At 39.0% G+C, this 25,699-nt stretch overlaps 4 protein-coding genes across 5 annotated transcripts; 2 read left to right on the plus strand and 2 right to left on the minus strand.

Annotated features, from left to right (window-relative positions):
* Positions 1–666: 666 nt before the first annotated feature.
* On the plus strand, positions 667–4,516 carry mecr (mitochondrial trans-2-enoyl-CoA reductase). The gene is made up of 10 exons (XM_042489196.2): positions 667–993; positions 1,830–1,927; positions 2,089–2,220; positions 2,310–2,453; positions 2,856–2,958; positions 3,102–3,204; positions 3,305–3,378; positions 3,469–3,529; positions 3,624–3,696; positions 3,781–4,516. The coding sequence occupies exons 1-10, from the start codon at positions 797–799 to the stop codon at positions 3,942–3,944; spliced, it is 1,149 nt and encodes a 382-aa protein (XP_042345130.2). The 5' UTR covers positions 667–796; the 3' UTR covers positions 3,945–4,516.
* smpdl3b (sphingomyelin phosphodiesterase acid like 3B) lies at positions 4,226–8,706 on the minus strand. The gene is made up of 8 exons (XM_042489194.2): positions 8,573–8,706; positions 8,236–8,449; positions 7,856–7,953; positions 7,636–7,779; positions 6,275–6,444; positions 5,800–5,980; positions 5,166–5,299; positions 4,226–5,031 (listed from the first exon to the last, which is right to left on the minus strand). Exons 1-8 carry the CDS (start codon positions 8,631–8,633, stop codon positions 4,669–4,671), a joined length of 1,365 nt encoding a protein of 454 aa, XP_042345128.2. The 5' UTR covers positions 8,634–8,706; the 3' UTR covers positions 4,226–4,668.
* rpa2 (replication protein A2) lies at positions 8,554–16,837 on the plus strand. Of its 2 annotated transcripts, none has more exons than XM_088084283.1 (9): positions 8,554–8,689; positions 10,408–10,502; positions 11,035–11,136; positions 12,189–12,302; positions 12,942–13,016; positions 13,486–13,602; positions 14,047–14,175; positions 15,401–15,495; positions 16,363–16,837. In XM_088084283.1, the coding sequence occupies exons 1-9, from the start codon at positions 8,632–8,634 to the stop codon at positions 16,448–16,450; spliced, it is 873 nt and encodes a 290-aa protein (XP_087940409.1). In that variant the 5' UTR covers positions 8,554–8,631; the 3' UTR covers positions 16,451–16,837. The 2 variants fall into 2 exon arrangements, with proteins under 2 accessions (XP_087940409.1, XP_042345990.1); XM_042490056.2 differs by lacking the exon at positions 8,554–8,689 and adding an exon at positions 10,025–10,184.
* A 465-nt stretch (positions 16,838–17,302) lies between these two features.
* themis2 (thymocyte selection associated family member 2) lies at positions 17,303–24,504 on the minus strand. The gene is made up of 6 exons (XM_042490647.2): positions 24,295–24,504; positions 23,854–23,994; positions 23,338–23,763; positions 20,422–21,638; positions 19,733–19,847; positions 17,303–18,885 (listed from the first exon to the last, which is right to left on the minus strand). The coding sequence occupies exons 1-6, from the start codon at positions 24,395–24,397 to the stop codon at positions 18,773–18,775; spliced, it is 2,115 nt and encodes a 704-aa protein (XP_042346581.2). The 5' UTR covers positions 24,398–24,504; the 3' UTR covers positions 17,303–18,772.
* Positions 24,505–25,699: the final 1,195 nt, after the last annotated feature.

Consider the following 25,699-nt stretch of genomic DNA (forward strand, 5'->3'; position numbering starts at 1 on the left):
TCCCTTTCTACTTTTAAGAGACAATTGAAAACTCAATTGTTCCGAGAACACCTAGGCACTTAACCTGACTCTTCTCCTCTTTGCCCTTTGGGGTAGAGTAAGTCAGATGGTCCAAAACCCAGCACCTAATGATTAACAAAGTTGTGTGATGTTGTATGTTGATTGTCATCGTAAGTAGTGATACTGAGATTGTTGAATCTCAGATGCTGAGATCGCTACTGGTTATTACTTTGGTTTCCAAAAAAAAAAAAAAAAAAAATGGGGGAGGGGGCTGTGCGGCACTTCTTCTGCCACTAGACGGCAATACCTGTGACCAATCACACCTGAAGCACTTTTTGCACTTACTAAGGGTTTTTTCCTTAAGTCTAAATTCTTGCTTGTGTTGTACGTCGCTTTGGGTAAAAGCGTCTGCTAAATGAAATTGTAGAATTGTAGAAATATTAAGGAAGTAGGCCATTGTGACAGATATTTGGACCTGTCCCAATGACCTACACCACCTGCCAGAAAAACGTCACGGTCTGTCCGATACATTACTCGAAGTAAAATACCAAAGAAACAACAAATTCCTCTTTTTCTCTCCCTGAAGTACTTTACCATGCTTCTAGATAAAAGCAAATTACCGTTTTTTTCCACCAGGGGCGCTTTTCTCTGTTTATATTCTCAATGACACAACCCCACCAAATCCAACATGGCCGCACAGTAACAGGATTGCTATCAAAACTCGCAGTTAAAATAACAAATATCATTGCATAGTGGGGCTATTTTTTTACAGTTTGAAGTGAACTCTTCAGTCGCTATGTGGCTGCCATTTCACACAGTGTGTTTGAGAGGCCAGGCTCTCTGCAGAAGAAGCGTCGCTGCTGGTTTTTTAAGGCGCTCAGGGCTCAGGGATCATGCTAACGTGTCTCTCTTCAGTCTTTCTGCTGGACTTGCAGCACCAACATGCAAGGCTCTTCTGTTCAGAAAACACGGAGACCCCTCTCAAGTTGTTCAGTAAGAGTTTGTCTGAATAAACATTCAAAATATTGTTTATTTGCCCCCTTGTGACCACGCAAATGCAAAGTTTCGGTTAATGTGAGGCTAAAGACGCTCTTTAACGGAGACGGGGCGGTTAACCACACAAACATTTGCAGTGGCAGCCAGTTAGTCTTCATTCATTAAGTTTTTAATCTTGTGACACTGAAAAAATACTGAATTACACGTGAAAATCACGAGTCTCACCTGTCGCTTGTAAACAGTGTGTCGAGTGCGACGTCTTCTTCTCTTTATTGTGGTGCGCCAAGCAGCACTGGGCTCATTACAGCCCCTTGAGGTCGGAGGGCAAAAAACACCCACCGTTGTCAGCATTTTTGGAAAAAAAAAAAAAAAACATTTCAAAAGACTGGAAGAGTTGCACAATTGAATAATTTCATCAGCATTTAAGTAAACAAAAGTCTAAACCAAATAAGCTGCTTGGCTCATAAAGATTTGTAGACTACTTGCTCAATAATACAGAATATAGGGGAAATCTTTACTTGGGAGGTCAGATTTTATTGGCTTCTGGCACCACTGAGACATTTTCATGAGAATGAAGGGGGCCTTGGTCACTGTATCAAGTTATCTGTCTACATCCATACATTCGACACAGCATGAAGTCTGTTTCACATTCTTTATTGTCTGCTTTGAGTATTACTTTTTTTTTTCAGTTTTTTGTGTCCAATATTACTTTGGTCAAACTTTTCATACCTGTTTGCATCTTGATAAACACAAGGGACAACCTGGGCACATTTATCTGTTACTAGATAAAGTCTGAAGTCTGAAGTCTGAAGGTTTTTTTTTTTGGTTGTCAGGTTGGAGGATGTAGACCTACCTACCATAGGTGCAAAGGATGTCCTGGTTAAAATGTTGGCAGCTCCAATTAACCCATCTGACATCAACATGATTCAAGGTATTTGGTTCAGTAGCCACCCATAAACTAGACAGCACCCATACTTTTGGCTTATTTGGATAATGCTTTACCAACAGGAACAAAACAGTAAATAAACCCAACACAGAATTCATTTTGGTAAGGTTTTCAGATCAGTCACTTATCTAACTATGTGTTCTCAGGTACTTATGCTATCCTGCCTGACCTCCCAGCTGTTGGGGGCAACGAGGGAGTGGCCCAGATTGTAGAGGTGGGCAGCCAGGTGAAGACCCTCAAAACAGGAGACTGGGTCATTCCAAAAGACGCCGGTCTAGGTTAATAACAGCTTGAATTACATAAATGAGTCAACAGGACCACAGTTACGTCTCTTAAAGCACAAGTTTTTGTTCATTCGTGTGAGCAGGGACGTGGAGGACAGACGCAGTGCTAGCAGAAGACGATGTCATCTCACTGCCAAATGACATTCCCTTACTGTCTGCTGCCACACTGGGGGTGAATCCCTGCACTGCCTTCAGGATGCTCTCTGACTTTGAAGATCTCAAGCCAGGTAATCATTTACAAATTTACAACCAATACATGGAATGATTCTTTATATTCTACTAATGTTCCACTTTCTAAAGAAAATGTTGGCCAAATTGCATTTTTGGTCAGCATGCATGTTTCAAAAGACCTCCAAAGCACAGGCGACTTTAAGAAGTAGTCCTTACTTTGGTAAGTGAATTTAAAGCCACTGCCTTGGTCAGGTTTATGGGCTGGTATACAAAGGAATCCTGCACTTTTAAAGGCAGTAATACATCAAGCCAACATCTGAGAACTAGAGGCAACAAAACAAACACATGATGGAAACAACACGACCAATTTATGATTTGAGGATCTCTAAAAACATGACATTTTGTGCAGTAATTTTAACCATTATGTTACAGTTTCCCTCAACCTGCTGTTTTTGCAGGTGATTCTGTGATCCAGAACGCAGCCAACAGTGGAGTTGGGCAGGCTGTAATACAGATTGCTTCTGCGAGGGGAATAAACAGTATCAACATCATTAGAGACAGGTGAAGTCAAGTACATAATTCTTTTTAAGAGGCTAAACTTTTCAGTCTTAATCAATGGCTCAGGTAATCAGTGAAGAGAGAGACTTTTTTTTAAAGAATTTATGACTGTAATGAATTTCTTCATTGTTTCTTCCTTTTCAAAGGCCAGAGTTCACACAGCTCAGTGATAGGCTGAAGGCCATGGGAGCAACTCATGTGATCAAAGAAGAGTCACTGAGGCGACCTGAGATGAAGGAGCTGTTCAAGGTCTGTGGGCCTGAAGACAGCTTAAAAAATATGATAATGTGGCTTTGGCATTTGGTGAATAAACACAGCCCTAATATAATTGTTTTTTTCTTTTAAAAAGACCTGTCCAAAGCCTAAACTTGCACTAAATGGAGTCGGAGGCAAGAGTGCAACAGAACTGCTCCGTCATCTACAGTGAGGAGTCATCTTTGTTGACATGATCTAACGTTGTAAACTGAAGACAAAATATGATCATAAAATGTTGAAATTTCCTTTGCATTCCAGGTATGGAGGATCTATGGTGACGTATGGAGGGATGGCCAAACAGCCAGTTACTGTCCCTGTGGTAAGATGAAACCTCCTACGGCCTCCCAGATTTAATATTTCACTTCACAGGAAGATGTTTTCCTCAATACACCCACTAAACTTTTTCTCTCCAGAGTGCTCTTATTTTCAAAGATGTTCAGGTTCGGGGATTCTGGGTCACACAGTGGAAGAGAGATCACTCAAGCGGTAAGTTGACATGTACCTTCTTCTTTCAACAAATAAATGTCTTAAATTGAATGAAATGAGATATTAAACTGACTTTCTCCTTAGATGGAAGGGCATTTAGAGCCATGCTGGATGAACTCTGCCACCTCATCCGGCAGGGAAAGCTGACGGCTCCAGCCTGCAGCGAGGTGGGCCTCCAAGCCTACAGCAGAGCTCTGGATGCAGCTATGCAGCCTTTCACTTCAGCTAAACAAGTCCTGATCATGTGAATGGATTCATCAACTACTGACCAAAGTATATGAATTGACGTGTGACCCCAGGAGTGCCACATTATTGTTAATCAAATACACTGCTGAAGCACATACTCAATAAATGTGCCTTCACAGCCAGCTCAAAGTCCAACATCTGTCATTTTATGAGTTCTGCTAAGTTTACTGACTGTAATTGGGAAGTCATTACATCCAGATATTGCAGCTTTATCTGATATGTTTAGTAACAGGTTGCACCGGTTGCACGTTATAGGGGCATGAGTCAATGTAATTGACAGTAATCACTTTTGCAATCATATTAATACATCCATTACACTGATTCTTGTTGCTAAAGTAACATTCGACCAATGAACAACAATTTTAGCTATTATTGGTTTCATTAAATAGATAGAGTTTGACAGAAAATAGAAACATTTGACAAAAGTCTGAATTTGATTTAGAACATCACAGGAGACTGATATGTACTTAAGCCTCTTGAGCCAAATTACTACCACCTCATTGTTTTTCTGTTTACTGGAAACAAAGTATTCAACCAGCTTCAATAAACCATGGTTGAAAGGCCACACAAAAGATTGCTGAAGCCAAAGGTTGTTTTTTTACCTGCGTTAGTATATGCATGACTCATCTAAATTAGAGATGTCTACAATATAAAATATAAAAACACATCCTGCAATGTCAATTGTTAAATATTTACGTAGCCACAATGATCTGTGATGGATGATAATTACTGATTAGCAAATACTAGACTTAAAGCCACAGAGAGAACTGGCAGCAACCGGCCATAAACTGCAGCTGCCCCTTCTTTTTCCAGACAGTGCTCATACCTTTCAAAGTCTACCTCTCTGGCTGCACATACGTGGTCAATACGGCAGTCCTTGTTACACTCTGTCAGATCATAGCTGACAGAGTTGAACTCATAGTATTTCTGCAGGTAGCAGCGGTCATTAGCAATGCGCTCCAGAACCTGATGCATGGAAGCTGGGGAGGCGTCTGGCACTCTGAAACTCTCTGTGAGGCGATACTCCTTCTCCCAGCGTCCGCGGGCTGAATTAGCGTAAGTCAGGTTCAGATAATAGGTCACCACATCCTTGGTGTGTTCAAGACAGTTTAAGAAACAGGACAATAAAATTGTTAGATACTTTGTGAAAGCTGTATATTGCAGCGTAGAAATGCTCCTTAACATATGTGAATAGAAATGATACAGACTGTTTTCTGACTTACTTTGACCAGGAGTGTTTGAGTGTCATATTCAAAGATGCGAATCCCAGGGTTGTTAGCTCCATCCACAACTCCAGGAAGTGTTGTTTCCCACGGCGTGACACCTGGGCTGAGGAACATCGTACTGACAGGAGAGCCTGTAGAAGCAGAAGGGCCATCACCTCTGATTACCACAATATTAAACATGCTATAGGCACTGCTCTACCCTGAATAAATGATGTTTACACCAGATGCTGCAGAAATAAGGTTGGGAGATCCCAACCACTGAGATAACTGCCTTTTCACCCTGTTGAGAATGGTAGGAAAGTACAGGCTGTTCCAGGCTAAGGAAGAGCTTCGACCCTCAGGACACAAGGATCCTATATGAAGACCCTGACTAATCCTAACCATTGCCATTGGTTTATTAAAACTATACTATTTTGAATATGCAAATTGATGGAAGTAAAAGCTACATTTTGCTGAAATCATATTTTATGATTTCATTTGACAAATAAATTGATACAATACTATGTAGCAAAAGGTGAAAAGCAACTTCTGGACACCTAATATGAGAGTCACTCATTGAATTGCCAACCAACAGCCACTTGTGCAAAACAAAGACAAACAGCAAATCAGTGTCATATCAGTCAGACCTTACCCTCTGAGCTGTAGAACATTCGAAAGCTATCAGTATGATGATGGCCGAAGAATTGTCCAAGTATGACTGAATGATGCTTCTGGATTAAATCCAAGTACAGCTTGTTGAATTTAGGCGTGAACCAAGGCTTGTTTCTCTTCTTCTCAAAGAAACCGGGGGGAACGTGGCCAATGATGTACACCTGGTAGATAAGCCAATGTGAAGTTAGCAAAAATAATCTATTTTCATTAACAGTAGAAATAATTCACCTTATTAGGCTATTTCCAAGACGTGAGTTAACCTGGCCTCAGATTTAATAATTGCTCATACAGAGGAAGTAAATTGAAAGTATACTTCCTGTTAAACAGCATTAAAAAGAGACATTAGGTTTTAATTACTAACTGAACAATTCATTGCCCTCTAAGCTGTTTTTCAAACATTACATTCAATCCAATTCAACCCCTGTTGTGGATCATAGATAGACAAGATGCTTTGCCTTTTCTTTGTTGTTGGCTGCCTCTGTGAGAATCTGATCCGCCCAGCTGAACTGGCCGGCTGGGTCGTCCATGTCCTGGGTCACCTTGTTCTGGTCATAGTAGAGGTTAGTGTTGAGGACCAGCATCCTGAAACCTGTTTGACCTAGCAGCTTTTCTGTATAATATCCACCTATAAGAAGAAAAATAACACAGGAAATGCATGACACAGCTGGACATATGCTTTCCCAGCAGGCCACCAATGTCATTAGATATTTAGTTGAATTTAGGATGTGACATCGGGGGACCAAAATTCAATGTCAGGAACACATCTGTAAACTTAACCGATTTAAAAATTCATTCGTTCCGACCTCCATTAAACGTTTAAATAGTGTTATTTGAGGCTGCAGGGATTGTGCAATATTTCCATGGGTTTTTACCACAGGGTATGTGCAATATGTGCAATGTGCAATATATGTTATGTATTTGTATGTGCAATATCCTGTGACGTACAATGTTAACTATGTGCAATTCATTATGTTTGTTTTATCACACTGTGGAGGCATGTTGTGCGCAGCATACGAGTCCAAATTTCCCCATGGGACAATAAAGTATATCGTATCGTATCGTATCGTATCGTATCGTATCGTATTGTATCGTACATCTGATCATAATGTTAAGTTGAATGTAGAATACTGACAAAAGATGAAGTTGATATTTTGTTGGTTTTAAGTTGTTTTGGTAAGCAACTCAAATCCAACGTCCTCAAAATGTCTCACAGGGTTCTTGCGGATCCTCAAAAGGTCTTGAATCCATTAATCTAAAAATATGGCCTTAATTGGTATTAAGATATCTTCAACAGATCTTTCAAAAGTCTTAAAAATGATAAGACATGGCAAGTATGATTTTTCCAAACTGTTTTTCTCATGTTGCATTGAAAAATCTCACAAATAATTAACCTATTAACGTCACCAAAAAGTCATCTTTAATTACAATAAATATTCGGGCACCATACTTTCTTTTCTTAAGTAACTGATCTTGTGGCTTTAAAAAAGTCTTTTAAAGCTTGAATCTCACTTTCTGTAAGCTGTAGGAACCCTGGTCTCATGCCAACATCATCCTGCAGAATAAAAAAATGTAGTCGTAAAGTATGGAAAACAAATCCCTTGGTTTACAAAACATCATGGTAATGTTAACACAACTTGAAATTCTAACGTTGTCAAACATTTAAAATATTGTCAAGACGAGGTTCATTCAACCCAAGAGTCCAACATCTTTCTGCCATCAGATTGACATCCAGTGCTAGCTGCGTTATAATGTTTAATGCCATATGTCACAATTTGATCTATTGATTCTTTGAAAAGCCATGTGTTAAGAGTATCACCTTTTTTAAATGTTCCTTGTGACTCTGGCTCCAACCAGTCCTGCCACATTTCGGCTGTCCGGTTATAGATGTAGTTTGAGGTTGCAGGAAGTTGGCTCTTTGGGTGGTAATCATGGTTGCCCAGGGCAGAGTACACCTTAGTGTCTAAGGAAGGTTTAACCAATAATATGAGTTAATCTCTGATGTTTTCTCCTTTAAATGCAAATGACCTCACACTTACTTGGAAACACCTCAGTTATAATGTGGGTAAGGTTGCTGATTATGTGGAGCACCGCTTCTTCCCCCAGATCCTCATTAGGTACATGTGGTGTGTCATCACTAAAGGGGAAACAATACATAGCAGATATATTAGCACTGAATGCTTGTAGTGGAAAGTACTTCTTTTTGGACACCACAGTTTAGAGGGTTTATTCGTGTTGGAATATAAATTTCCAATGAAGGCCTATAAATTCTTTCCGTGGATCAATACTTCTGTGCACCTAGAGCATGATATCTCTTAAAAGAAAAATATAAGACACACAAGCATTCCTCTCTACAGATGGACTTGGGACTCTAGCTTGCAACACGCCATGAAATATGTAACATAAAGCTGATACATACCCTGTCCACACTATGAAGTCCGGGTCTGGTAGAATATCCCTCATGGCATAAACAGAGGAGTTTATTAGAAACCATGGCGAGTCACAAACATAGTCTCCATATTTCCCCGCCTTGGCTGCAGGTCGTTTGCCGCTTGATGCGCACACCGATTCAGGATTATCGCTCAGCTTGTATGACGGGTCCCAGTGCAGATCCGTGATGTGCCAGAAGTTTCCTGGATAACAACCACGCGTAATTGCGCACATAAAGTTGCTCCTCCACTAGGATTTTAGTTTGTTTAGAGAAATATTTTTTTTTAATGTTTTTGCTATAAAAAAAATAAAATCAGGCTACTTACCAGATAGCGTGACAACCTCTTTGAAAAGCAGACAAGATAGGACAAACCTCACTGCGGACATGTTGAACTCTCTCGGGAAAGCAAAAGTCCCAAAAAAGTCAAGTGCGGGTTTCAAAGGTAAGTCTATAAAGGGCAAACGAGATAAGAGACATGATACAGCTGTTCACGACGCGTCTCTGGTCCGAGGGGGGTCCATTACCGATTTCTCTGCATGTTATTTTATAGCTCTTTCAGTTCCCTGGATTGTTATACTTTTACAACGCAGATAAACAACCTGCCTGCAACAGGTTGGTGTACTACAAAGTTCAGACGTCAGTAGGGTTTTTTATGGATTAAAAGAAGTATAGGCGCAATATAGACAGATATTTGTCAGCAGGCCCAGAACACGCCTGCGTTGGTAGCTGGCTATGAGGCAGATCTTCTGTATTATGTGGAATTACTCCATGGGTTAAATTCAGAGATTTAAACATTGCAACAACAAATAATATTCATAGGCTACAGATTTGAGAGTGCCATGAAAAGAAATCAGATCGGCCTACACTAATACGGGTACTTCAGTGCTGAATCCCTCCATACAAACTATTTTTATTTGGGCTAAAGATAAAATCACGAGGGATGCTGTTGCAGTTGTCCTTTTTGGCATGTAGCCTAAATTTTAAGTTTACAGATGACATTTATGTGTTCACAGCAAAACAAATGAGAACATGTGTCTCTGTTTTCTTTTATCGATGTGGATGCGTTTCCATTTTTGTTACATTGTAAATGTAGCCTGTGTATAGTCTATATCATTCAACGTAAAGTGACAGAATAGAACAAGTTGCGTGTGATGCCTTCGGGTGATGCTCGTACTAGGCAACATGAACTGCAGATTTCTTTGAAACTGTTGATTCAAATGATTCTCCTTAAAATCAAATTATGTGTTGATCAACTAGTATTTTTTTTTTAATATACATAAGCCCGTTAGGTAGACATTAAGAACTTCAAAAATGTCTAACGCTTGAGAACATTGTGCCTGTTGTTATTTCATAAATTGACATTATGCCCCTTAGTATTTACTACCTGAGAATTGCACATTAAGTGGTAAATGAGACTCTGTATAAATTTTAGTGAGCTACGTTCACGCAGCAGCTGCCACGGATACAGCAATATAACGCTCAATATTTCCAACAGGACTTGAAGGCAACACAGATCTCGCGTTACTCTTGTATTATGACCCCGAGCGCTGTCTTTCAGGTGCTCTATTATCCGAGGCTGTGAACTGCCCCCAGCAAGCTATATGACCATAGTCTCGTGTAAATTAACGCTAACGGTATATTCAAGGAAATTATTAAGAAATGGGGTTTCCACAAAAGTGGTACTGTACGCATTCAGAGATGAACGACTCCCTGACAAGCTAAAATTAGGTCTAAATACCCTCAGTAGCAGCTGTTGGATAGAAGGTTTCGCGGGACTTCTGCTATGCGCATGCGCTGTATATCGAGTTTGGCGCGCGGGACTACACTAGGAAGTCTGCTGAACTGCGTGTGGCTGTTTTCCCTACTACACAGTGTTAATAACTTTTCAGATTTTATTTTATTACATTAAATACAAGGAGCTGACATGTGGAACCAGGGTGAGTTTAATGTTCGCACCGTTGTGTTTTTAAAGGGTTCAGATCGGCTTGTTGACGTTGTCTGGCTGCAGCTAATGTTAGCTTTACTACGAACTTGCGTCTTTGTTATTGTGTCTGTGACGTTAACGTCACAACACAATAATCTACACAATAATCTAGAGTTTTCACGGGGAGAATAAACGGATCTTTATATCAGCTGTCACTGCCTTTTTTGCTTTTTCAGGAGGATACGGTGAGTCGACTGTGGGTGGAGGTTATACTCAGTCTCCAGGAGGTTTTGCATCACCTGCTCTGTCCCAGGGAGGAGAGAAGAAAGGGGTCTGTATTCAAGTCACTACAGCTTCTTTATAATCAACTAGGAACTAGGGATGATAACATTTAATCAACAATCGAGTCAATCAGACGTTTATCGAACATGCACAATTGAAGTTATTAATCAACAGGCTATGAAATGCTGTCAAAGAATATCCAAAATGTTGCTTTTAGCTTTGACTGAGGAAAAAAATGCATTGGTATTGTGCTAAATAAGCAACTTTTTTGTGTATTTCTTTTCAAATAACGAGTAATCAATCATTAAATATACCGATTAATCCATTAAGAAACATGCTCACAATTGACAACCCTACTGGGAACAGATGTAGAGCACAAAATAAAAAAAATAAATAAAAAAAATGCTGAACATTATCTTAAAAAACATCCTCTAAGTTGCACATTAGGTTCATTAACCCATCAATATCTTAGCCCATCTCTCCAATTCACAAATTAGTTCATAAACTGCTGTATAGCCTATTGTTGGAAACACTGACACTATGTGTGTGTGTGTGTGTGTGTGTGTGTGTGTGTGTTGCAGAGAGCTCGTGCCAATCAGATAATCCCTTGTACAGTGTCTCAGCTGATGTCTGCCTCACAAGCTGATGAGGCCTTCAAAGTTGGAGAAGTGGAAGTTGCCCAGGTAAGCAGAAGCAAAACAGGGATTGCATGTATATGTATGTATGTATATCATTTATTTTCTGTTGTCAAATATTTTGGCTTCTACGTGGGAGCATAACTGAAAAAATATCAGAGTTGCAAAGATGCTAAACATACTTTCCCTGAGTCCTAGTTGATGTCCTTAAATTGCCCCTTTTGTCCAAACAATGATCTAAGAGATTCAATTACGGTGACATAAAAAAGAAGCAGCAAATCCCAATGTGAACACTTTTGTTAGTTTTGTTTTAGAAGTGATTTTAATGATTAGTCTGAAATTGTTGCTGCTAGAGCTGAAATTATTATTTGATTAGTCAATGAGTCAAGTGACAGAAAAACAACCTGCAACTATTTTGATTCAATTTTCCCTTTCGTAGGCCCTTGAGCTAAAATGCCCAAAAAATACAAATGTGAAAATTTTGTGTTTTTTTTCATATGGTAGTAAACTGAACATCACTGAGTTTTTGGTTGGTGGGATAAAACAAATAATATTAATACATAATCTTGGAAAACATAATGGCCCTTTTTTCTGCTTCTGACAAATTATAGAGAACAACTAAAAGAAAGCAGCTGTCGGATAGATCAGTGGTTAAAATCTAGTCGGTAGGCTCCCTAGTTGTTGAATTAGTTCTGTGGTTCACTAATCCACTGCTTGTTTAAGCACAACATGGACGTCTGTAAGGTACTATTGGTGAGAGAAATTTTATGCAGAATAATTATCCAGAATTAAGCTTCTGTGCAAATCACAACCTCCCACTGAATTTTCTCTATCTCAGATTAATACTCCATTTGTGTCTCAACAGTGAGCGTTAACAGTGGCAAGGACCACAAAGCTGCCGGGAGAATAAACTTTTAGATATTGTGAGGAACACGGGGAAATTTGCCAAACAAAATCCAAAAAATATGAATGTTTTTTCCTATTATGTACGAACTGTATATGATGTACTATAACATATTGATACACCCCTATCATGGAAATGCAGCCATTTAACTGACTGGATTTCACAGTTAGATAACCCTTTCTGTACTTTGTCACAGGTAACCATTGTGGGTATCATCAGGAGCACAGACAAATCTATGACCAACATTCAGTACAAGGTGGACGACATGACCGGTGCCCCCATGGATGTGAAGCAGTGGGTAGACACAGAGGTCAGTAACAGTACCATTACATTTGCACAAACTATTTGAAAATATTCTGCTGTTGTATTTGTCTCAATCACTTGTGAGAGTTTCATTTGTAAAACATAAATGCATGATGAATAAAATCTATTACCAAAGATGTCACATTGTTAGTGATTTCCTGTCTCACACTGTCTAACAGGCTCTTGGACCATTTGATTGAACAAGATTATATATATATATATATATATATATATATATATATATATATATATATATATATATATATATATATATATATATATATATCCTTTATTTAACCAGGCAAAAGAGAAAAACAGTCTCTTTCCCAAGAGCAACCTGGCTGAGAGGTCAGCATAAAACATTGTTACAACAGCAAATACAACTATCACACATTACAAAGAGCCAGCACAATGTCAAGTTAAAAATGCAAGATTGACTACTGCTGTCGATCATTTCTGGTGAGCTATGAGTTTTACTTCCCAATTTTGTTATGAACCGGGGAAGTTTTGGCTTACTGGCAGGCAGGCATCACAGAAACAAAAGTAATGACACTCACAAACACCAATATGAATATATACCTATATGAATATATTTTAAGTGCTTTAATTAAGCCTCTTGGCAACACTGTTGTTTTGGTTTGTGTAGGACCCCAGTGTGGACAGCACTGTACTTCCTCCGGGCACATATGTCAAAGTTTCTGGCAACCTTCGCTCCTTTCAGGTCAGTTTACCATCCAAACATGCTCTCTACAGTACCCAGAACCAAAGAGGAACTTAAGGTCCCTGGGGCCACAGGACTGTGTGACACTGTAATTGCTGGTAGACATAAGCTTGTTTCATGAGCAGATGCACTATTTTGTTCTTGTTATTTTTGTTTATGTCACAGTAGTTCTCTGAATTGAGCTGTTTTTCAGCTGTTTTAATTCCATGGGTCTGTTTCTTGCACTGTTACACTGTTACTTGTGTTACTTGTTTTGTTTTGCACTGTAAGACTCGTACTTTTTATATTTTATATTTGTATCTTCTATTTTATCTGTTTTCTTTTTCTATATTTATGTTGCACCAACCCACCAGAACAAATTCCTCGTATTGTGTTAACTATACCTGGCAGTAAATCTTTTTCTGATTCTGATTCTGATTCTGATTTAAAAATGACTGAGGGTGTGAATCTTTTTGTCTTCCTGCCTCAGAACCACAGATCTGTTGTGGCATTTAGTGTCAGATCCCTGGAGGACATGAATGAAATCACCTCACATATGCTGGAGGTTGTTCAAGCGCACATGATGCTCAGCAAATCTCAAACCATGGTGAGAAACTTTAAGCGTACAGCAGTCTTTTGGTGGTTTCAATCACCAAGCGAGGAAGTAAGGTTACCAGTTTCTGTTCTGTTCTGTTAGCCAAAAGTAAAGAATGCCTTGTTAAGTTAGCAGTGAGAAAATAATAATAATAATAATAAACATCTCTGAACTTTTAAGACACTGATAAGCTGACAGAGCACATCAACGTGAAGCTAAAATGCACTAAAATTATGTTTGCTGGACAACTATCATCTAAGAAGAGTATACTGCACGCACGGACACTGTTGTTAATACATTTGTACATTTGCTTAGCCTTTTTCCTGTAATGGTTCATTTAGGAGTCAGTTTTGCTCGTCACATTTCTAAGTATCTGTCTTGCATCTATTTTTGTTTTTTCTGTTCTTACCAGGAAATTTGTCACCACAGTTAGTTTCGTTTTTGTTTCTGTTTCAGTCAGGTGTTGGAGTAGGAATGAGCAGTAATGTCAAACCCATGACACGACCAGGCATGGAAAGCATGGGAGGGAGCTATGGAGGTGCAAGCGATATGGCTAACAATGGGTTAAGCGCAAACCAGAATCAGGTGAGCCTAAATCTGTGTGTTATGGATACTGACCCTGATTGTAACAGAAAAAAAGTTGCCATTAATGGGTTTGACGGCTGGTCTTAATAAACGGTCTTGACATTTTGTTATATTTGAAAGCTTTTCAACCCCACAAAAAAAAACTTTCAGTAGTGATCTGTGAGCAGTAAATATGCTGCGGTCATGATCAAAGAAAGCTAATCAGTGTCGGCAGGAGCATAAATTGTCTGTGAATTGTTAAGCCAAAATTTTCATTTTCATATAATGCACAGAGGAAGACATTGCACCACACAATGTCAAGTGTCTCATACTTGCTGTCCCTCAGTGGTGGGTAGTAATGAGTTACATTTACTCCATTACAAGTATTTGAGTATTTTTTTAAATCAGTTGAACTGCTAAGAGTTGTTGTTCTGCTATATACATTTTACTCTTTCTCAAGTACATTTGCGCAACAGTAAACTTACTTATACTCACTGAAATTGAGCTGCACACTTTTCTGCTCCTCTCCTTTTTAACATTTTTTATATATTATACATATATACAAACATGTACCAATACACAACTATACACACATAACAAAACAAAGAGGAAAAACAAATATATGGAATAAATAATGTTCATAGCTGAGCTCACACACGAATCAGATTGTCCAACAGTGGTGGTCTATGTTTTGGACTCTAAATGCATTGACTATACACACACACACACACACACACACACACACACACACACACACACACACACACACACACACACACACACACACACACACACACACACACACACACACACACACACACACACACACACACACTGCACTCTGCATGTAAGCCTCTCCTTTTGGGATTCTGTAGGTAACACATAGGATTTTTCTTGTATTAAGAGATTAAATGATGCTTAAAACATATTTTGCCATTTTACTGGTTCCTGTAGATGACCTGTTTGAACATGGCACATTGATGTAGTAAATTGCATCTATGAAGTTACTCACTACTTGAGTTGTTTTTATACACTTGATTATTTTTACGAGTACTCTTACTTTGACTTGAGTCAGTATAATTATAAAGTAACAATACTATCACTTGAGCATTTTTGTTTACCCAGAACTGCTGTCTCTCCATGCTGTATCTAAGTGTTACATTAAAAAAAGCGCTGAAGGATGCCTCTGTATTTGCAGTTTGATGCTGTCTTCATGTTTTAATGTGTTACTGTTTGTTCTCACAAGGTGCTGAGTTTGATAAGAGGCTGCCCAGATGCGCAGGGCATCAGCATCCAGGACCTGAAGCAGAGACTCGGTACCATGAGTCTGGCTGTCATCAAGTAAGAGAAGTTCTGCTTTAAGTTGTAGTGGAATAACCCATCACATAAAATTTCTTTTGCGCTGTTCAAGTGAATTTTTAAATTAAAGTCAGTGACTGTAAAGCTGAAAAGTTGAGCACTCGGGCTCATTGACTCTGAATTAATGATTGAACATTGGTACACTGACACCACTCGATGACTTTGTTCGTTAAAGCCAATCCGTTGCATTGAAGGGATGCTACAAACACTTTACAGGAATATCCCATATATTGTCAACTGTAGGGACCATATAGCTGTTTTTTGTTTTTTGTTTTTTTTCCACAAGACTTTAGGTGAACTGGTTTTCAAATGACAAGTGAGCCAAATTTTATACTATTTTACATTGGTGTGATTTTTTTTATCAATCTCTTATGAAGCTTCACAGTCCTTGTTCTATGTAAAAGATGTATTCAAAATTTATATGCAGCTAATTTCAGGCTTTAGCAGTTAGTCAAATCAAGTGGGTATCACTTGACTAATTACAGCTTTTTAAGTACTCAAGTTCCCCTTTGAAACACAAACAGAATCTTCAGTACTTAAAAGCATCTTGTTGTCCAAAAGTTTCAAGTATTGAATTTACTACAGTGCAAGACGGAGAAAATAACAAATTAACATATCAAAGAACCCAAATTCTCAAATGTTTGACAGTTTTAGTTGACTGAAACATTTAATATACCTGCCAGGTGATTTTCTCTCAGTCAACTAAGTTTTGCAGCTCCAATTGCAAATCAGTCAAAGAAGTACCGTCTCTGTTAAGTTAGTGCAAATCTAAAGTCTCAGACTGTTTGATAAATTCAAGAGCGATATTTGCAGTGCTTTAAGTTCGTATTTCTCCTTGTGCTCTAACAGGCAAGCAGTGGAGTTTCTCAGCAATGAGGGTCACATCTTTTCCACCATCGATGAAGATCACTTCAAATCAACAGACAGTGACGATTAGACACCTTCACCTTCTTCACACCAGTTATCCGAGTTTAACCTGATAAGTTTCATCAGTATAAGGTTTTATAACTCAAAGCTTCTACTTCTCACGAATCATCTCTAATCTGATATTGAGGTTCATGTTGGTTCAAGAACACATGGTTTATGTGAGGTGAGACCTTTCAGTTTACACATCCTGTATTCCTGAGGTTGCTTCTGCTTTTTTTTGCAAGTCCCAAGGGTGTTGCTGTTGAAGAAGCAGTTGTTGGCAGTTAATACTGTTATTCTGTATTTTTCACCTCTAAAGCATTTTGTAATTTTTAAAGATTTGGAAAGCAAGTACTCAATTTATTTGTGTTTATGTATCTGTGTTGTCCCAAAATAAAAAACTTAAACAAATACAAAATACAGTTGGGTTATCTATCACCAAGTCTTTTGTTTCATATTTTATACATACAATTTTAATTATATTTTTCTAATTGATGTTAACAGTAGTGGTGTTGTCACAGTACTTGAATTTCTAACTTCACTGAAAAATAACTTCATACCAGGGGGAAAAATTAAGATACACGGCATAAATTTAAAAAAAGAAAAGATCAGGGATTATTTTCTTGGCTAGTAGCAGAGAACAGCAGAACTGTAGTAAACATTATAAGTAACAGAGCAAGAACGCGCAGCTGGTGCTGGTGTGTCAATACTGTGAAAACTTGCTATTGAAACTGTTTAATATACTCGGAATTGATATGTATCCTCAAATTTTTTTTTGATAACACTATTTGAAAATATTTAAGCCATAATCACTTTTCCACATTTTGTTGGATTGAACAGTAATTTAAGACAGTCACATCTGCATCCCATTCCCACAAAGAAATGCAAACAAGCACATTTATTAAAATACAGAAATAGCCTTATTTACATTTGTATTCACAACTTTTAGCTGTGCCACCATGAACGGAGCGTCGCATCTTGTATGCTAGGGTCACATGTGATGCAGAATTGTTACAAAGTTTGAATAAACCCTGAGAGGATTCTGAGACAGCTTTTAAGAAATTATTTTATGATTATGGATGTCTTTAGTACAAAAAAATAACACTCAAGACAAAGTAATGACAGCATGTTTGTAATGGCAATAATACCTTTAACTTTAAAATGGAAATGGCATGCAGAATATATTTCTATTGGCTATTTTGTTGTTTCTTTAGCAGTGACTTAAAATCATCAGTGAGTCATTTCAATGAAATACAAAGTAAAACCAAACAGGATTTGACAAAATGTGTGGTACTCTTAGATCATTAGTTTGCTGTGACAGCGGGCAGAGCTTCTGCTATTTGAAGGTTTTGACCATCTGAGAAGCTGGAGAAGTGCCATTTTGTGTTCTTTGTGGCTAAGACTGTTGCCGCCCAGCGAGGACTAATTCAAGCCTCACTGTTTAGAGTTTGCATTTACTGGAAGAGAGTGCCTTGTACATTCAACGACTGCACAATAAAATGTACCCAGTACTATTTCTGTGAAGCTTATAAATATACATTTTAGAGAAAACAAGGTGTTGATATAACTCTGGTTATTTTGAAGGTTGTTTGTGGCGTCACGTAATGTTTACAAAACCACAAGCTACATCTTCCAAAACTACTACATGGTTAAATCTATAGCTAACAAGTTTGACCAAAAAGTACAATAGTATGATATTTCAGCAAATACTACAACTCTAAAAACTACGGCAGCATTTGTTCAGAGTTTGTGGGTTGTCTACCATATGTGACACAGCCATAGCCTCGTACAACCTTTAAGAGGATGAAGCGCAGAAATGATTGAACAAAGTGTTTCACTGACCACATCACAAACAGTGGTGTCATTGTATAATTTGTAATGCTCTAGAGGATGTTGCCTTGACCTCAAATAGTTGTGAAGTGAAACATTTGCTAGTGCCAGTGCTTTTGCCAAACCTGCACTTTGTGTTCACATTGGTAGAAAAACAGTAGGGTGACCCAATCATGTCACCAGTCACCAAAAGCTCTGCGGGGTGCTACAAATCTTGCACATGATCTCATCACAGATGCAGATTGCTGACCTGAATAATTTAAGATATAACTGAAATATCTATGTTACACAAGTTGTTTTTGGCACAAAATCAAAACGCATAACATAATATTATAGGATTTAATTGACAGCTTGCTTGGTCTGACTCTAAATCTCAGTATAAGACTATGCATTCATACACTGACATAAAATTATTCAAGATAGGACAGCTCAATAACTGTGATATGTCATGTTCTTCAGTCACTTTTAAATTAAGATCCCTCTGCACGTATTTTGTATTTGACGTTGCGACAGAACATGAATTTTAGTAATACATGACATTTGCTTGTGCTTTCTTCATCATCTTTGTGAATGTCTCATCCACAATTTCATAGTCATGGTCGCTGTCCACATTTGCTTCAACTTCACACTGTTTCACTGGGGGAGAAATGTGCAATATTTCATATTTATCAAATAAATCCAATGAAAAAGCAAACGAAAAATTTGATGAATCAGAAAATATAAAAAGTGCTTAAATGAGTCACAAATGAGTCACTTCCTTGTCTACATGAATGTAGGCACTGTAGTGTGAGTCAAAGCCCCATACATTGTCCTGGTGCCTTATATATTTACTAGAGCATCAAATGTGTATCAGACTGCATCTAAAAACAGTGTCAGACAAATGCTTTATGAGTTTCTATTTGCAGGGGCATAGCACCAGTTTCTGGGTCCTTTGTTGGTTTTTTTTTTTGTTGCTTTCTTTACTTTTGCTTTCTTTCTTTCCTTTTCAGAACCCTGACAATCTAAGTTGGGGCTCCAGCAACATAAGCAGTCACTCACTGGACTCTAGCTGAATTTAGAAATGAATCCTGGTACAGGGCGGACTAAACCATTTGCGCCTTTAAGGGGGGAGGATGGCATCAGAGAGCTTCCAAAATAAAAAGTTCAATCTTTATAGTAGGAATTGAAAATTGAATTGAATTTGGTTATGGCTTTAATTAAATTAAATGAATTTAAATAAATTTAAAAAAAGAAAACAAAACCCAACTTTTTATTAATGCCAGACTTTTTGAGTACCCTACTCTCCCATTGGATAATCAGTCCCACTCTTCCTCCCTTTAGAAACGCCCCTGTCTGCTTGAGTAATATTTATTACAAACTACCAAGTATTGTTGGTTTTGGTCTTTTTGTTACAATTATAAGAACTATAGATTACCATCAGAATGATGCTTTAAGTGTTGCAAGTATGGCTGAAACCTGCATGTTTCTGCAGTGAGAGCCTCACCTTTTATCCTCGACTCCTCCATTTGTACATATGTGTTTGGCAGAGCCTTGCCTGTTGTCATTTCAGCCGACTGCTTTCGTGGTACGACTGGTGGAGGCTGATCATCTGAGATAGCCTGTGCAATAAGAGGAAGTCAGAAACATTCAGCTTTATTACACACGTCATTTCTTTACCTTAGTGAAAAGTGGAAGCATCATGTCTTTGCATAGTGTGAAACAGTTTGGGATTTCCTGAAAGTGACATTGTGAGAAACGTCTTTCTCACAAACAAAAGTAATTCTGTGGTTTTTAAAGAATAGCATGAGACCTGTGACAAGAAGACATGTTAAAAATGAGGTCGACCATGATTGATTCTAAATAGTTTTTGAGACTGTAAAACACTCAAGAGTGTAGGTTTTGTTTCTATATTGGGGAGTGTATATACAATGAAGGGTTGGGGGATCCTCCACCAGAAAATATTTACCATCAAACACTTTATTTCTTGCAGTCTGGTGGATTTTTCTGCACCAATTTGTGCCTTTTATGCACAAATTTATGATGTGCTAAATTTCCTTTTTTTTGGTCAAAATAAAAGACTCCTACTATTCATGTTTTTATATTTAAATATTTTATATTTTAATTTTTATTGAGGGAGACATGTCCCCTGCGTCCCTCCTGAAATCTACGCCCAGCATGAAATGAAATACTTACTGGAGGTGGGGGAGCTGGGGGCCTTCTTTTGCTATTTAAAGTCAAATTGGCTAACTCCTTGGTCGGGATGCTTTTGTCTGCTCCATGCTTGGACTTGTCTTTCTTTGATGTTTTTTTTGAGGGTTTTGATGATTTTTTGCAAGACGTTGAAGATGACAGATTTCGCTTCGGTGGTCGAGGTGGAGGAGCTGCATCTGAGTTCCCCTTTTTGCGAAATTCGTAAAAGAATGTGTCTGTCACCTCGGTAACCCTGTCCGTGCGGCATGTAGGCTGATGACTGCTGGGCCATGGGAGGGGGTCCTTGGTAAAAAAGACAGACATAGAGAGCCACTGGATTGGGATCTCGAAACAGTGGTCTGGCCTGTGTGAGAAGCTTGCCTGGATGACGGGCTCTAACATTGCCCCCTCAATTCTGAGACATGCAAGCCCTACCAGCGGATCTGAGTCGAGTTCAGTATCCCTGCTCACCACTTTAACATCCAGGGGCAAACTGAACTCCAGCCCCAAGTCCTTGAGTTTGTACTTCTTGTTATCACTTAGTACCTCCACAAAGTGACCCTGCATATGCAGAGGCAGAAGAATCTCCTCTGTCTCATCCTTCTGCTTCACCTCCTCTTCATCATCTTCATCATCATCCCCATCATCCGGATCTTGGAGACGCTGACACAAAAGAGCCTCGACGGACTGCTTCTCTCCCTTGCTGCTTCCGCAAGGTACCTCCATCGTTTCATAGCGGACAACCTGCAGTTGTTCCCCCACACTGAGAGCAGGCCAGCCCTCCTCCTCAACTTCCTCACAGTTCCTTGTTACGCTGACCTTCAGCCCCGGGGCCTGGACTGAAGCGACATGCAGCTCATACACTGAATTAAACTCTCTTGGCCGCCTCCGAAATCGTCCACCATATTGCTGAGATACCAGGAAGTACTGCTGTGCCTTTCGGCTCTTCAAGCTAGACAGTAAAATCATGGCTGAGGTTCCTTTCTTGTGGAAAATCAGGCGGCTGCTCCTGCTAAGCTCTTTCAGCCAGCTGCACTTGAACAGAGAGTGGGTCTCTGGACCTTCCAGTATCTCCACTACGGCAGGGAAGGACTCCTCTGGCTGGGAGTGGATTTCCGTCAGACTGAGCGGGGTCACAAAACTCACATCCTGACACAGCTCAGTGACATCGATCACATCCACTTCTAAGCTGGACGGAAACTTCAACACGTTCTTCCTCACTGTGCAAAAAAAAAAAAAAACGAGAAATGATAAGGAACTTGATGATGAAATCAAATGATTAAATTGAATTAACTGAAATCAGAGTACAGCGGGCTTTATCAGTGATGGAAGTAAAAGTACTGCTTGTATAAGTAGAAAATATAATGTGAAAATACACCTACATTCAAAATCTACCTCAATGAAAGTACAGCCATGTTTAATCACCAGCAAAATAAACCTAAAGTGATAATTCAGGATTTTTGAAGTGGGGCTATATGAGATAATTATGTTTAGTCAGTATATTACATACAGTAGCTGGTGGTTGGCATGCTCCCAGTTTGCAGAAACAGACAGGGTGCGCACCTTACAACTCAGCATTACCACACTGTACGTGTTTTAGTCACTATAAAAAAAGGCCCACCTAAAAAATACATCAGTCTAAATGGATGCCGTATTGAGAGTATTTTCAACAGCTGCTAACAGCACTTACTGATCAAGACAGCTGACTGGCAGCAGATGAGAAATACAGTGCCAAAGGGAAAGGCTGTGTTATGCCCACCCTCTGTCTTGGAGGCTGTCATAGCCAGTCTCATCGGGCAACTTCCCAATATAAGAGGGTCGTTAGCATGATAACGCTCAGCTGGGCCTTCCCAGCTATAAAAGCCAGCCCAGGTGTTTACTTGTTCTCTCCCTTACTCCTGCAGACATTTACCCTACATAGCGGTTTTGGTTTGGTTTGTTAATTTTTGTATGTCCTAGTTTAATAAATTTTAATTGTTTTTACTAAATATCTTGTGTGGACCTCCTCTTTGTCACATTCACTGAGCCAGTTTATGTGTGACAGGGGGGTAAAGCTGTGAAAATATTTGAAATATAGAATCCACTTAGACTGATATTGATTTTTTTAGGCAGGGCTTTTTTTTTAAAGTGGCTAAACTATGCTTTAATATCAACCCCTATGGGGTGCACGCCCCTGTCGGTTTCTGCAAATTGGGAGTGTGCCAACCGCCAGCTACTGTATGCAATACATTGACTATACATAAGTATCTCATACAGCCCCACTTCAAACACCCTGAACTACCCCTTTAAATTCTCAGTAAAGTAAAAAGTAAAAGCACTCATTATGCAGAAAGACTATTCCTGTTAGTGTTAAACTATAATAAAGTATATTATAGTACTGATCACTAATGTATTCATGTTGGCCAAATTGATGCTAATTTTAATGTATTTATTTACTGTTGAGTAATTTAATCTTAAAAAATTCTGACTACCTCTTCCCTGCCAATCTGTCTTTATTCTACCTGTTTTAAAATTGTGACCATTAAACACATCATTTCCTGGATTCTGGTGAATTTTTGTGCACCAATTTGTGCCTTTTCTGCATTCATTTATGATGTAAATGTCTTTAAATCTGTCAAAATCAAAGTCTATGCTACTTTTGTGTTTCTGTTGAGGGAGCCAAATGCATATGTTCTATATATTGAAGTGGATGTGTCTCCTGCATCTCCCCCAAAATCTACATGTGTGGTTTTGTAAAATCTTAATCTGTCCAAAACTACAAACGAAATAGATATAGCAGTAAAGGTGTAATATTTGCCTCTCAAACGTAGCATAGTATAAAGTAGCATAAGAGGGAAGCACTGAAGTAAAAGTCCTTCAAAATCATATTTAAGTGCAGTACTTGAGTAAATAAAAATTCAAAAAGTGCGTCATTCTCACAGTTCATGATGGCGTGGACCTGGTATATCGGACTGAGGTGAAGGGGCTGATCACACTTTGTGGTGTTGATGAGACAAAATCTTCGACTTCGCAGGAAGGGTGAGGACATGATCTCTTGCAGAGTGAAGCGCTCCTCGCTTTCACACTCTCTGAATTCCCCTTGGGAGGAGAGTGGGATGCACACCTCTGCAGAGGCTTCCTGTTGTCCTCGAACATGGCAGCGTACCTGATCCTCTGCACCCTCATGCCGCTCGATGGAGAGCACAGTCAAAGCTCTGTTGGCCCCCAGTGTAAAATTGCCGATCGTCATCTTGGAGCAGCTGGTAAAAGTGAAGGGGAGGCTGGACTCAAGGCCGATGGGCCTCAGGCTCACCATCTCTTCGATTGTGCTGTACGGCATCTTTTCCGGAACAATCTTGAACAAACCTTTGAAACAGCAACAAACAAGTCTCAGTGGTTGGCCACGAAACAAAAATAGCTGTTCTCACAAAAATCTTGTCTGTTGTTCAGATTAACCTGTGTGGTTGATAGGCAGCTCAAACTTCTCATTGTTGCTGATGTCTTCACAGCAAACTGATAGGAGCTCAACGCCAATGACCTTTATTAGGTCTCCAGTAGAAAAGCACACTTCACTCCCAGAAATTTCATATATAGACCCTGAAACGGAGAGTGAAAAGTAGAGCAAAGAAGGAACTGAATGAGATCAACACACTCAATAATGAGTAGATATATTGTGTGTTAATATTACTACAGCAATGTCTGATTTGGGGTTGAGAAAGGAATGAAACATGTACACGGCATTAATATAAACATATATGCAATCGCTACAAAGAAATCCAGACACATAGCAATGTGTAGCGATCTAATCTCGTCAGATAATCTTTTATCTCTTTAGCTTTGTTGTCATCTAACATTTTCAGTTCACAATGACTAAAACAATCAAAATAGGCTACCTACCTTGGAAATACACCCCAGAGCAAACTTGAAGAATTTTTGGCAGACAGGAGTTGTCCAATGAAGCAATGAACTGTTGAAGTGGCAAAGCAGTCACCCCTGCCATCCCTGCTGCCTCAGTGTACTGCAATCAAAAATGAAGTCAGACAGCAAATGGCAAGCGACGCATGAAAGGAGGTTGCTTTCTCACTCAAAAAACCACAAAAGTGAATGAGGAAGTCACAGGAGCTATTTGCACACTATGTTTGCATTCACAGGCGGAGGACAAGTGATAGGACTGTTATACTGTGGAGTTGTTAAAGATTATGTCTGATAGATTACTCATTTAATTAATTGTGACATAAGGTCTTGAATTTCTGTCACCCAAAGAAAATAGACTGAGATACTCTAAGATTTATGCCCTTATAAGGAAATGTGTGAGAATTTGCGTATGTGTGTGAGTGAGTTTGGGACCTGCAAATATTGCAATGTGCACACAAGGCGATCCTAAGGGATAATGTGCTCTACTTTTAAATAGACAAAATCTTTTAACAACTGACACTGTTTTAAGGGCTAAAAGATCCAAAACACCTAATTTTGCTTTTGCCTGTCAAGCAGATGAACAACTTCATGCTTTGACCAAACACAATTTTTTTGTGTCATGTAGAAACAATGTGGACAAATTCTACAGGGCCAAATATAAAATCTCTCCCAGTCTGTTGCACAGCACTGATGCCAAAACACAACAAAAATAACTGATTCTTGAGAGGAAGGACATACTCTCTTCCCTGAGCTCCCTGAGTAATTTAATTTTAGTAACTGTACCACCTGCCAATCCAAATATATACTGGTCACTTCAAAGTGCTTCATAACACATCATACAAATATGGTGTTTACCCTCCAAAACCACCTTTGACACTTCATAGAAAAAAAAATATATATTCACTTCCTTCTGTTGATGTGCAGTAAACTCTGCCTCCTCCCACCCCTGTGACTTGATGAGGCAGCCTTCATTGTATCTGAAAAAAATCCACAACACTTTCCACATAAAACTGTGGTGCATGATTCTTGCAACAAAAACACATGTGAGAAACTTGGGTTGTTCTAGTTTCCAAGCTACCAGCTGTTTATCAGAACAACACAAGGCATACATTTCAAAACCATTGTTCTGCAGCACATGGCTGCTAAAATATGGTAAGAAATCTGGCCTCCAATGACCTCTAGTGGTTATTGAGGGCATTGAAAGTATTTGAGACTTGAATTTCTCAGAGGGGTTGGCTTGGATGTGACTTTTTTTTTTTTGGTGACAAGCATTTTTCCTTGAAGCTCAATGACAAACTGGGAGACAATATATGACCCTCCCTCTTAGTGCAAACTGTTTATTTTGGCCAAAATTGTAAATGACACCCAGAGAATTACGTAATTTTTA

This window comes from Plectropomus leopardus, chromosome 11 (assembly GCF_026936395.1).
Source record: "Plectropomus leopardus strain MGB_pleo_1.0 chromosome 11, ASM2693639v1, whole genome shotgun sequence".
NCBI classification, from domain to species: Eukaryota; Metazoa; Chordata; class Actinopteri; order Perciformes; family Serranidae; genus Plectropomus; species Plectropomus leopardus.

Bases quoted from the DNA above. Each gene is read 5' to 3' on its own strand.
- rpa2 (XM_088084283.1), top strand. From the start codon at position 8,632: ATGTTGAACTCTCTCGGGAAAGCAAAAGTCCCAAAAAAGTCAAGTGCG. The intron at 8,690-10,407 runs GTAAGTCTATAA...TTGCTTTTTCAG, and splicing joins GTCAAGTGCGGGTTTCAAAG to GAGGATACGGTGAGTCGACT. The intron at 13,603-14,046 runs GTGAGAAACTTT...TTTCTGTTTCAG, and splicing joins TCAGCAAATCTCAAACCATG to TCAGGTGTTGGAGTAGGAAT.
- themis2 (XM_042490647.2), bottom strand. From the start codon at position 24,397: ATGGCAGGGGTGACTGCTTTGCCACTTCAACAGTTCATTGCTTCATTG. The intron at 21,639-23,337 runs GTGAGAATGACG...TTTTTTGCACAG, and splicing joins GGTCCACGCCATCATGAACT to TGAGGAAGAACGTGTTGAAG. The intron at 18,886-19,732 runs GTGAGGCTCTCA...TTTCTCCCCCAG, and splicing joins GGAGGAGTCGAGGATAAAAG to TGAAACAGTGTGAAGTTGAA.
- smpdl3b (XM_042489194.2), bottom strand. From the start codon at position 8,633: ATGTCCGCAGTGAGGTTTGTCCTATCTTGTCTGCTTTTCAAAGAGGTT. The intron at 7,954-8,235 runs GTATGTATCAGC...TTTCCCCTTTAG, and splicing joins GACTTCATAGTGTGGACAGG to TGATGACACACCACATGTAC. The intron at 6,445-7,635 runs GTGATACTCTTA...TTCTTCTTATAG, and splicing joins ACAAGGAACATTTAAAAAAG to GTGGATATTATACAGAAAAG.
- mecr (XM_042489196.2), top strand. From the start codon at position 797: ATGTGGCTGCCATTTCACACAGTGTGTTTGAGAGGCCAGGCTCTCTGC. The intron at 1,928-2,088 runs GTATTTGGTTCA...ATGTGTTCTCAG, and splicing joins TGACATCAACATGATTCAAG to GTACTTATGCTATCCTGCCT. The intron at 2,959-3,101 runs GTGAAGTCAAGT...TCCTTTTCAAAG, and splicing joins ATCAACATCATTAGAGACAG to GCCAGAGTTCACACAGCTCA.